At 45.7% G+C, this 11,379-nt stretch overlaps 1 protein-coding gene across 27 annotated transcripts in view; it reads right to left on the reverse strand.

The window, feature by feature from the left end:
- LOC147618907 (uncharacterized) overlaps positions 1–11,175 on the reverse strand; it is a 76,344-nt gene extending 65,169 nt beyond the window's left edge. For 8 of the 27 annotated variants that reach the window (XM_086774033.1, XM_086774015.1, XM_086774014.1 and 5 more), the window contains exons 1-3: positions 10,863–11,076; positions 9,866–10,007; positions 9,554–9,644 (exon numbers count right to left, since the gene is read on the reverse strand). In XM_086774033.1, coding sequence (XP_086630159.1) covers positions 9,554–9,644; positions 9,866–10,000 — 226 coding nt within the window. In that variant the 5' untranslated portion in view covers positions 10,001–10,007; positions 10,863–11,076. Of the gene's footprint in view, positions 1–9,014; positions 9,175–9,553; positions 9,645–9,865; positions 10,008–10,862 lie in introns of those variants that run through there. The other 19 variants (XM_086774036.1, XM_086774029.1, XM_086774026.1 and 16 more) reach the window with 10 other exon arrangements.
- Between the last annotated feature and the right edge of the window lie 204 nt (positions 11,176–11,379).

Consider the following 11,379-nt stretch of genomic DNA (forward strand, 5'->3'; position numbering starts at 1 on the left):
AAGCTGTGATCCGAGAAAGATCCATGGGTTTTCCCGCCAGATCTCATCAATCACCTCCTGTGGTGCATTTGCACATGGTCCAATGCCGCCTCCCGTACCTTGGCCAACATGATAAATAACACGAGTGGATGTGCTAGTAAATATTCTTCCACAATATTTGCACTTCCACAGGCGTGTGTTGGAGCGACCGACCCCTGGGGTGTTGGGTGTGCCTTGAATGATGGTGTGCTTTGCCCATACGGAACTCGGTACACGCGGCATCTATGGCATATGCACAAAAAGCAATCAAGAAAATGGAGAAATGTCAAGACGACCCAAGAGTTATAATATATATTTCAAGCACAAAACGATTCAGCATATGTGTAGGGGAGATGCGGCACAGAGAGAGCCTTGTGGGAGAGAGTCTGAGAGAGTCAGAGAGAGAGAGAGAGATATTAAGCGTAAAGACTCAATGGGCCTATGAGACCAAAGTGATACAATAATGTCCATGGCATATCTTATCATGGAATGGAAAATAAAAGAGAGAGAGAGAGAGAGAGAGAGAGAGAGAGAGAGAGAGAGAGAGACTTGCGGGAGGGAGGGAGAGAGAGAGAGAGAGAGAGAGAGAGAGAGAGAGAGAGAGAGAGAGAGAGAGAAAGAAAGATATATTAAGCGTCTACTAAAGACCCAATGGGCCTATGAGACCAAAGTGGTACAATAATGTCCATGGCATATCTCATCATGGAATGGAAAATAAAACAGAATGAAAACATAAATATAGCTATCTCACTGGGGTGATACAAAACTGTCCATGGAAACTCGTCATGGAATACTAAGAACATAAAAACATGGGAGCAACATCAACTCCGAGTAGATGGTATACCACTCTCCAAAATGTCAAGCATGGGGTTGACGAGTATGGCCGAGAGGTCTCTCTCAGCTATGTCACGTGGAAAGGTAGCTCGATGGCAGTGGAGCATGTCCTGGATCTGGAGCTGATGAGGTGATCGTGGCTGGAGGGGGGGGGGGTCGTGGGCGTCAGGCACGCTGGAGTGCAGAGGCTCGGTCCGAGGTAACTCCTCTCAGACGAGGTAGGTCCAGAGCAGCTCGTGGAGGGTCCACAAGATCCACTATATCGTATCCTCCACCTCCTGGGTCCGGAAGAAACTGGTGATGAGGGAGGGGCCAGGGTGGCTGGGGCCTGTGTCTCAAGAAGGTGTCCCTGTGTCCGCGGAGCTCAAGCAGGAAGAGGCCCAGGCAACGCTGGTCCTGGAAGTCAATGATCATAGAGTGGACCGAATCCCTCACGAAATAGACAGTGAAACCTCTCACGGATCTCATAGTGTACTGGGCAGCGGCATATGTAATGCTCCTCCGTCTCAACCTCTGTGTGGCATAGTCAGCAGATCCTCTCCTCTCTGGGTGTCCGTACGAGCTTCCCAGCTCTGAAGATGTGCTCAGCTCTATCTGTCTCCACTCTGAGGCGGTGGGAAGAGAGAGAGAGAGAGAGAGAGAGAGAGAGAGAGAGTTGAGCGTGTGCAGGAGGGAGGGAGAAAGAGAGAGAGAGAGAGAGAGTTGAGCATGTGTAGGAGGGGGAGAGAGAGAGAGAGTTGAGAGTGTGCGAGAGAGGGAGAGAGAGAGAGAGAGAGAGAGAGTGACTTGAGCATGTGAAAGACTTAAGCGCAGCACAGACCAACAAGAGAAGCCTTGAGCGCCACACAGATGTTGCCGCACGCACGTAAGGAAAAGCAAGGGAAAAAAAACGCCGTTGAAGTGCATCCATTTTTTTAACCTACAATAATGTAAGTGTCACTAACATTAGAACGTTCCAAACGTTTGGATTAAATCAAAACGTCGTTTGGATGAAACCTTGCCTCCCCCCCCCCCCCCTTGCCTCCCCCCCCCCCCAAAAAAAAATAAAACTTTATTATAGGGAGTATTTACAAATACATGTAGAGGGTGATCTTGCACCGGATTTCCAAGTATCAAAGATGAAACAAAGTAAAACAAGTTACTCTGCCCAAGCCCAAGGCAAGGGGTGTTTCCAGCTTCACACCAACCTTGTGTGGATCTCACAGGAGATGCCCACTCTCACATAGTCTACGATGTGGATCTCACAAGCACTCCTGGTCTCACAATATACCAGATGCTCCTCAAGAATTAGGCTCATCTAGTCTTCACACATCAATGGAAACATATATGTGCAGTAGCTCTTTCCAACACATACCTTCATTTTGGATACTTCTCTTGTATCAAAAGTAAGTTAGTCAATGAAGAGGCTTCAGCAGTTTCTACATCTGAATCTTATGAAGGGTTCACCATCTATTTGTGTGTGTGAGAGACAAATTGATGATGTCAATCAGCTGTCTTTCCCTACTTGTAGCATGTTAGTGTTAATGAAAGGGATGCCCTGCTGTCCCATTCTTTTTACAGCAACTACGCAGTCCAGCACAGTAAACTGCCTTGTAGAACAGAAGTAAATGTTGTGACCAGCTGTTTTCTCTCCTCTAGGGTGCAGCTCTGGATGAAACAGAAGATGATAGCACGATGGGAGCTTGCCACTAGTTCAGTAATGAAAGAAGGGAAGGAGAGATGCTTGTGATTCCGTCCAGCCAGGGAGCCATAACGATATCCTTCATTCAGCCTGAGTGAGAGAGAAAGAGCAATAGCTTTGGAACACTTCAGTTCACTGGCTGCAGGAGAGAGAATGAACTGTGTTCGTTTCAGTCGGCTGACTGCTGTAGATAGAGAAAGGCGACTTCGTGCTTCAGTTGGTTGCAGGAGAGAGAGAGAGAGAGAGAGAGAGAGAGAGAGAGAAGTAGTCCTGCTTCGCTTCAGTCGGCTGATTCCCAGAGAAGAAGAGAGTGTGTATGCTCTTCGCTTCAATTCCCCGCCTGTCTCTCCAGCGCCTCCCGTCTGTGCAAAAAGGTCAAACGGTGCCAAGTTCTTCGCCAACCAGCCGTGTTCTTTTTTTCCAGGTCGACTATCATACCATAAGGGTGTGAGGGCTCTGGATGTTTTACACGTGGCATTTTTATTTGTTTTATTTCAAAGCATCATAAGCCTTCATGAATGGCACGATTCTTTCTATGTAGATGTTTCAAAATTTTGTGTGCCCATTGGGGTGTTCACACCCATTTTTAATGTGGGTGTGAACACTCCACCTTATAAAAACATAACGACGCCTTATACATGGTTTTAGATCTTTCGACGGCCAGTTTTGGTGCTACAAAAAGCCAATAGCAAATTAACAAGCAAAGGCATCCACACCGTCTCGTAGCCAGTAGTTATGGGCATCCCCAACGCTACGAGACCAAACATAAGCAAGCATGCAGGACACGAAAACAAGTCATGCAGGACACGAAAACAAGTCATGCATCTAGAAAATCTTTTATCTTCGCACATACATAAAATGAAGTGCATATGCAAATATACATTGGAAATCCCCCATTCTCAAGCCATGTATCTCGCTCACGGATCTAGTCATACTAGATGACCCCGAGTTCCACTGTTCCCAGTCATACTGGTCACACTTCCCACACTAGCACTGCCAAACGAACTACTGATCGTATCAACAAAGCTCTCATCCCTTTGGAAATATCAATCCATCTCATAGGACTACTGATCATATAAGCAAAGCCCAAATACTCGACATCCCGAGGGTGATTCACCAATCAAATTGGTGTCCAAATGCATAGAAAGATCCGGAGAGAATCTATCTTTGCATTTATTCGAGGATACCTTGTTGTTCAGGGAGCCAAATGGTGACATTCGACAGTGAAGATTGCCAAATTGGAGTCAGATCTAGAGAAGCTTACAATCAATGAGTCAAATAGCTTGATTGAGAAGATTCGAGAGTTCACCCGTATCAAGCTGCAGCTTGAGGAGAGTACGGGAGTACCATCAACAATCCCATCCATAAACTACTTGGTAAATTGCCTGCTTCCTTTGATTCTTTCAGGGATAATATTTATTTCCGTGATCCTCTCCCCCCTTTTGAGGAAGTCGTGAGTTATCTCCACGACAAGTGCATGCTTCGCGAAAAAGACAAGCCGGAGTCTGCTTTTGTTGCCTCTGACAAGGGCTAAGGCACAGGCAGAAAAGGGAAATCCAACAACAACAACAACAACAACAACAAAGGCAAGGGTAAACAAGACTCTAAGGAATCCGAGGACAAAGGCAATGAATGTGATTATTGTGGCAGGTCAAGTCATACTAAGGCTCGCTGCTTTGCTCGTCATGATGATTCTCGAGCACCCAGAGCCAAGTATAAAGCTCAGGATGCTTCTAAAGCATCCGACACAAGGACAACCCCAAAGATAAAGACAAAGCTTCAGAGAAGGGATCTGCCAAAGTTGCATACATGGCAATCACAAATTCATCCACTTCTTCACAAAATCCACTCCTCGTGATCACATATGACTTCTCCTGAAGAGGTTAGTGACACACCTGAAGTGGTGGAATGGGTTGGTGATAGTGGTGCTTCTGCCCATATCTTGGAGGACTACCAAACTCTCTCTTTTTCAATTTGCATTGGCGACAACTCCTCGCTTCCTATCACCGATGTGGGTAATGTTTCTTTGGGTTCCTCTCCCACCTTACATGATGTTGTGTGTACTTTGATGATGAGGTCATCGAAGTAATTGACTGGATGACTCTCGGTTGTTGCCAATGGAGTCCCTGATGGGGGTCTCTACAAGATCACCAATTTTTCTTCCTAGATCCCTCATGTTGATTCCCGTGCTCCTCAATAAAATGGAGTTGTGGAACGAAAGAGCCGAACCGTCAAAGAGATGGCTCAGGCTTTGTTGCATCATGCAAGTCTCCCTACTGCTTTCTGGGGTGAAGCTGTGGCTGCCTCAGTTTATCTCATTAACCGCTCTCTCACAAAAGTGGTTTAGGGGATGACTTCGGAGGAGGCTTTTACAGGACACGAGCCTTCTACTTCTCATCTTCGTGTTTTCGGTTGTGTTGCTTATGTGCATGTTCCATATAAGAAAAAGACCACACTCGCACCGAAGTCAAAGAGGATGATCTTCACAGGCTACAGTCTAAGATCCAAAGGGTAGCTTTTGGGACCCGGAGGTTGATGACATCATCATTTCCCATGATGCTCGGTTTGATGATTGGCATTGATTCCTCTCCACCTGATGCATCTTCCGACTTTCTGGATGATCCATTCCCAACAGATGCTAGTGATCTCCTACCTCTTCCACGTCCAGCTCCTCCTCCTCCTCCCCCTGCTGCAACCCCACTGCCAGCTGCTACTTTACAGCCACCCGTTCCTATTGCACCAACTTCTCCAGCTCCCAGTCCCTCTACGAGTCCAGCTTTGACTCCGAGATTACCCTCACCAATGCTTACTTCATCACCACTTCCAACAACATCGGATGAGTCCTCTACTGCAACTGGATCTTCTTCTTCACACTTTGAGAGGAAGGTTGGCCTACCTCGGTGGGTTCAGCAACTCTTCAGAGATTCTGGTCTCACTGATGCACAGCTCCATAACCAGATCTCTATCACCACCCCTGGACCTCACCGAACGCATCTCAGGCTTCCACATCTCATCACACAGTGAATTATGCTCTCATGAGTTCTCTCCAAGAGATCAATGTGCCTAAGAGTCCAGAGGAGGCTCTTTCACAGCCGCAGTGGCGGCAAGCCATGGAAGCAGAGATGACCTCTATTGAGAGGAATAGCACTTGGTCTTTCGTACCACGACCTTTACATTGTCGTGTTATTGGTGTGAAATGGATTTTCAAAGTCAAGTTTCATGCAGATGGTTCTTTGGACAAGTACAAAGCCCGCCTTGTTACTCGAGGATATGCTCAGAAGGCAGGTGAAGACTTTGATGAGACATTTGCTCCTACAGCCAGGTATACCACCATCAGGATTGTTTTGGCTCTGGCTGCACACTTCACATGGCCCGTGTTCCAGATGGATGTCAAATCTACTTTTCTGAATGGAGATTTAGAGGAGGAAGTTTATGTTGAGCAGCCTCCTAGTTTTGTGATTCAGGTACAAGACACCCATGTGTATCTTGTGCAGAAGGCTCTTTATGGTCTCAAACAGGCACCCCGTGCCTGGTATCAAAAGATTGATGCCTTTTTGTTATCTCTTGGCTTTGAGAGGACATATGCTGACAGCCATCTCTATGTGCTTCTTTCTCATGGAGATATTTGTGTCACTGTTTTGTATGTTGATGACCTCATTCTTTGTGGCTCAAATACTGGATTGGTCACACAGGTTCACTCCAAGCTTTTAGAGACATTTGAGATGACTGATCTTGGCCTTCTACATTATTTTCTTGGGCTGGAGGTTTGGCGAAAAGATGATTGTATCTTCATTTCTCAACAAAAGTATGTGAAGAAGCTACTCTCACTTTATGGGCTGTCAGATTGTACCCCTCTCGTCCCATGGATCCCAATGCCAAGTTATCCAATCCAAGCAGGATGATACACCCTTGGTGGATACTACAGAGTACCGGCAGATTGTTGGCTCATTGCTTTATCTTGCCAACACCCATCCAAACATCTCCTATGCTATGAGTGTCCTCAGCCACTTCTCATCAACCGCTTGAAGGTCTCATTGGCAGGCAACTTTGAGAGTTCTTCATTATCGTTGAGGTACTTCAAATTATGGCATCACCTACTCCAGTGGTGTTGATTTGGTTGGCTTCACAGATTCTGATTGGGCAGGCTGCATTGATACTCGAAGGTCTACACCTGGATATTGCTTCACGCTTGGTTCTGGATTGGTTTCTTAGGAGTCTCACAAGCAAAGGACTGTTTCTGCTGCTTCTATATCGAGATTGAGTATAAATCCTACCTTCTCTCCTCCACTAAGGCACTTTGGATTCATCAGTTCATAGAGCATTTGTGCTATGCTGACACTTCCCGGTTACTATTTTCTCGGATTCTCATAGTGCTATTGCTCTAGCTCAAAATCCTGTGATACGAGGACGATCCAAGCATATTGAAGTGCATTATTATTTCGTACACGACTGGATCGAGTTGGGACTTCTTTGATTGGCCTACTATTCTACCAAGGACAATGTGACTAATCTCTTCACCCAACTACTTCCGAGAGCTACTATGGAGGTGTTACTTCAGCGTGCTGGTATTGGACCGCCCCTGTGGTGCAGAAGAGGAGACGTTGAATTATATATCATCTCCAGAGGGTCTACTGCATCAGTTTCATGCTTGTACTGGCCATTTATGAGGCCCTGCATGTGCATATTTATTTAGGTATTTTTTTATGCTTTTATAGCATTTTTATGCTATTGTGATGCTATCGGCCTGCTACAGTTGGCCAACCAGTTATCATGGGAAGTATATAAGGTCTGTCCCCCTTTCCCCCATTTCATCTCATTCTTTTGTATCTTGTTGAGGTCATAAGCAGCTGCTTCTGCTTCTGCTTCTTATCATTGTGTACAGCACCTACGGGCTTCCCTCATGCTCAGTTTTCAGCAATAAACATCAGATTCTAGCATTTATACGTCTTGTACCTGAGCCTACATCTGTGTTTTCTGTTTGCTTCACTTTCTTTCAGACTGATATTTTTGTCTAAACACCTTCACTCCTGATCTCCACTTCCAAGTCTTGCTGAAGAATTGAGCATCTGTTCACAGATGTCCCCATGCCTTCCTCCCCTTACCCTTAACACAATTCTCCCCAAGCCAGCTATCTCTTACCCTTAACACAACAGTGGGTCACCTGCCGAAATTGATCATGCCTGCTCCTAGGCCTTTGGAACTAATCTAAGCGCTTAATGATGTACTAGTTCTCTGTACATACCCTTAGGCAAAGCTTCCTCTAGCTTCCCCTATTGCAAACCACTCCATCTGCTACCTTGCTGCATTCTTCTCTTGGAACTGTGCACCTTCCTTGGGACTTGCTTAGTGGCTGAGCCTGAATGCTACGTTGCACACACGGAAGCCTTGCTATATTGATCCACAACCCTAAGCCTGATTAAGAACAAGATGCTCATTAAACAAGAGTAAGACAGAGGAGAAAGAAGAAGAGAGATTCGTGTCAGGTTTTCTTGTATTTTATATGGTACAAAAGGTGGCTTAATGTATGTACATGCTTGGGCCTTGGTCAGCCCCGTAGGGGTGACCCCTGGCCCCCTTCTACATGCTTCTACTGATGACTACACTGATGATATGATGAATAATGGCTTGCTGAACTGAATTGTGACTTGATGCTTATATATGAGGTGAGGATGCTGGTTGGCCAGCAACAAATGCTGTCGACCAGCTGCTGGACAAATACTGAAGATTAAATTCCCTTTAACTGGCTGCGCTTCACTTCAATGTTGTCCCCTATTCTGGCCTTCATGTTGATGACAGCCGACTGCTGCATAGACCACCTGCTGGCTGCTGCCGAGACAGGTCCTCCAGACCCTCATGGTGATGATGATGATGTTGATGCCATGCAGAGGCTGCTGATCATATCCCGTTAACATCCCAGAAGTTCTGTATGGCACCATACAAACTGGGAGATATGGTGGGCCTCATGAATGGAAACTCTAGGGTGGTAACTCCATCTCAAACCATGCAGGCATCTCCATAAAAGGAACCCTTCTGCCAAATGTGAACGAACAATAACCTACACTTCACCAGAGCACAAGTTACACTTAAGGCTCCTAAGCCATCTATCCGTACGGTACTAACTTCTATACTCGAGAATAGGCGACACCTTTATAGACTCCTGTGTTCTTCAGATGTGCAATGCAGCAAGGCTGCAGATCATCTCCCATTGACAGTCCTAGAAGGATGAATGGTCCCAGGCAAAATGGGGGATATAGCAAGCCTTAGAGCTATGAACTCTATGTCAATCCACGTGTGACACTCAAGAACCATGATGTGCACGAAGAAACCTTTTAGCACCAAGGAACTGTAGTAGAAAACCAAATCAAAAGAGCTAGCAAAAATATATCATAACGCTAGACCAACATTTGCAGATTCAAGAACCGCAACAATGACTAAGTTGCTACATGAATTGTCAAGCTGCAACCATAACATAGACTCAAACCTCTAGGCTCCAAGGGCTGGACTAGGTAAGAAACAAAAACTTTGATTCTCCCGACATTGTTGAAACCTCGTACCTTCAAGCTTCCTCCACCTATCGCCAACCATAAATGCCCACTTAGCCTTTTTCTCTGTACTATGCTTTCCATACTGTATAAAACATTTTGTACACATACGGAAAAAGCCCTCGGTCAAGATTTTCCTTCTTCTTGCTCCCAAGTCAGTTGCTTGCTTCTTTTCTTCTTCTTGCTCAGTACATGGGACTTCTTGCTCAGTATATGGGCCTTCTTGCTCAGTACATGGACCTTCTTATGCTGTACATTGAATTATGCATAAGTGATTAAGTATATTTTCTTTATACCATACTGAATATAAAGATGCGTGTGTCTATCATTGAAAATAGTGTTGTACCTAATGTACATCATTCCCATTTGTACTTTCCATACGCATTTCATACACGTACAGTATATACCGTACCTAACGTCTCTAACCACCTTGCCACCAACTACACTCCAAAAACTTTTGGATGGCAAGAAATTTCACCTGGAAACCATGGAGGTTTGAGCTTCAACCGACGCAAACATAAGACTTGTCTTCTAATGTTGAATGCATTACGATCCTGAATGTAGATTTGCTGGCCAACATGGCAGCCAGGGGGTAAAATTAATGAATGGTAATCAAAACAGCAACACTATGTACAGTTCGCTCTTACGGACATCTATTGAGAGCATAACAGATATCAAAACATCATGCAGTACCATGTGTATTGCAACATACTGGGACAACATAGGATGTTTTCACACTTTAGCGTATGCATTGTAAATAATGCACAACATTATAAGACTTGATACTCACCAAAAACGAACACAAAAGTATAGAAATCAGCCCACAAAGGAGGGGCAAGAGGAGAAAGAGAGCACCATGTTCAAGCTGTACTATGCGGCGCAACAGCATAGCATTATCGACTGGTGCATGTTCCAGCCCTGCCATCCCTGCCCTACATATCAAGCATCTTCATTCATAATGTACACTAAACTGTGTAAACAATTCCACTTTCTACCACACTCCCCATACATCAGGTTCTGACCCTGCTATCCCCATGACAAGCCCACTCGCTCAAGGTGTAACAGTTCAGAAAGCCCAAACAAGGTCACAAGAGTGCAGGAAAAGATATCTTCAATCAGAAGCCTTGTGAATAAGGGAGGGCGATTGCAATCCATGACAAGGGCAATGATGCATATGCAGATTGGTGGGTGTCGAGAAATGTGCAAATGGTATGCATCGAAATGATGGCACGAAGGAAAGAAAGAAATCATGAATTTCTTTATGAGATAGCTAAGACTGTGACCCTCTACCAATTTTAGAATACTTGGTAGAAGGGTTAGGGTACTGGATAGAAGGGCCGCTAGACTCTCTCTCTCTCTCTCTCTTTTGTGCTCAGCCAAAATCTTACCCCCACCTCTCTCTCTCTCTCTCTCTCTCTCTCTCTCTCTATATATATATATATATATATATAATAATCAGAGCCAGAATTTTTACCCCCCCCTTCTCTCTCTCTCTCTCTCTCTCTCTCTCTCTCTCTCTCTCTCTCTCGTGATCAGAGCCAAAATCTTGCGAGTTGCAACCAAGGAAACGCTTCGCTTTTGATTTAACGGAAGTTCCAAGTGATGCGGCTATCTCTCTCGACTCAGCTAACGATATAAAGGAAATTCCGAGTGATGCGATGCAGTCACTCTCTCTCTCTCTCTCTCTCTCTCTCTCTCTCTCTCTCTCTCTCTCTCTCTCTCTCTCTCTCTCTCTCTCTCTCTCTCCGCATTAATGACATGGAAAACAACTGCGATCGAGCTCCTACCCGAATCAGATCCGACGGAATCTTCAAGCTGAGGAGCTGGATGCAAGAAACCCGGTCATCCTGGGAGAGTTGGAAGCTCGGCAGGCTGGGAGGTTCGAGAGAGAATACGCCGGGGATATATGCCGTGGAGGCTGGGACAGGTGGTATGGGGGCCGGAGGGCGGTGGGCGTGGCGAGGGGGACCAGAGGGGGAGGAGGTGTCGCAAGTCGACCGTAAATTCGCAGCTCTCTCCATGGCTCGAGGGTAAACGGGTAGTGACGTGAACGTCGAGGGCCGAAATGTCAGAACACGAGGACATTGCCTGCGGCTCTCATTGAATTGATCCAAAATTAATTTAATAAATAGCATCCCCACTAAGTCCGGAATCCTGAATCCTCACGTTCCATGTTCTGCCAGGAAAAACCGGCATGTTAGGCCTTTTTACCGACATGTAGGTAGTCTCGCTTTTACCGGTTGAAAACGATAACCGGCGTTAGGCAGTAACCGAGTGCACTTTGTACAATGTGTGTGTGTGAGA

The sequence above is a fragment of the Cibotium barometz genome, chromosome 34 (genome assembly GCF_041138505.1).
Source record: "Cibotium barometz isolate CiBa-2024 chromosome 34, ASM4113850v1, whole genome shotgun sequence".
Classification (NCBI taxonomy): Eukaryota; Viridiplantae; Streptophyta; class Polypodiopsida; order Cyatheales; family Cibotiaceae; genus Cibotium; species Cibotium barometz.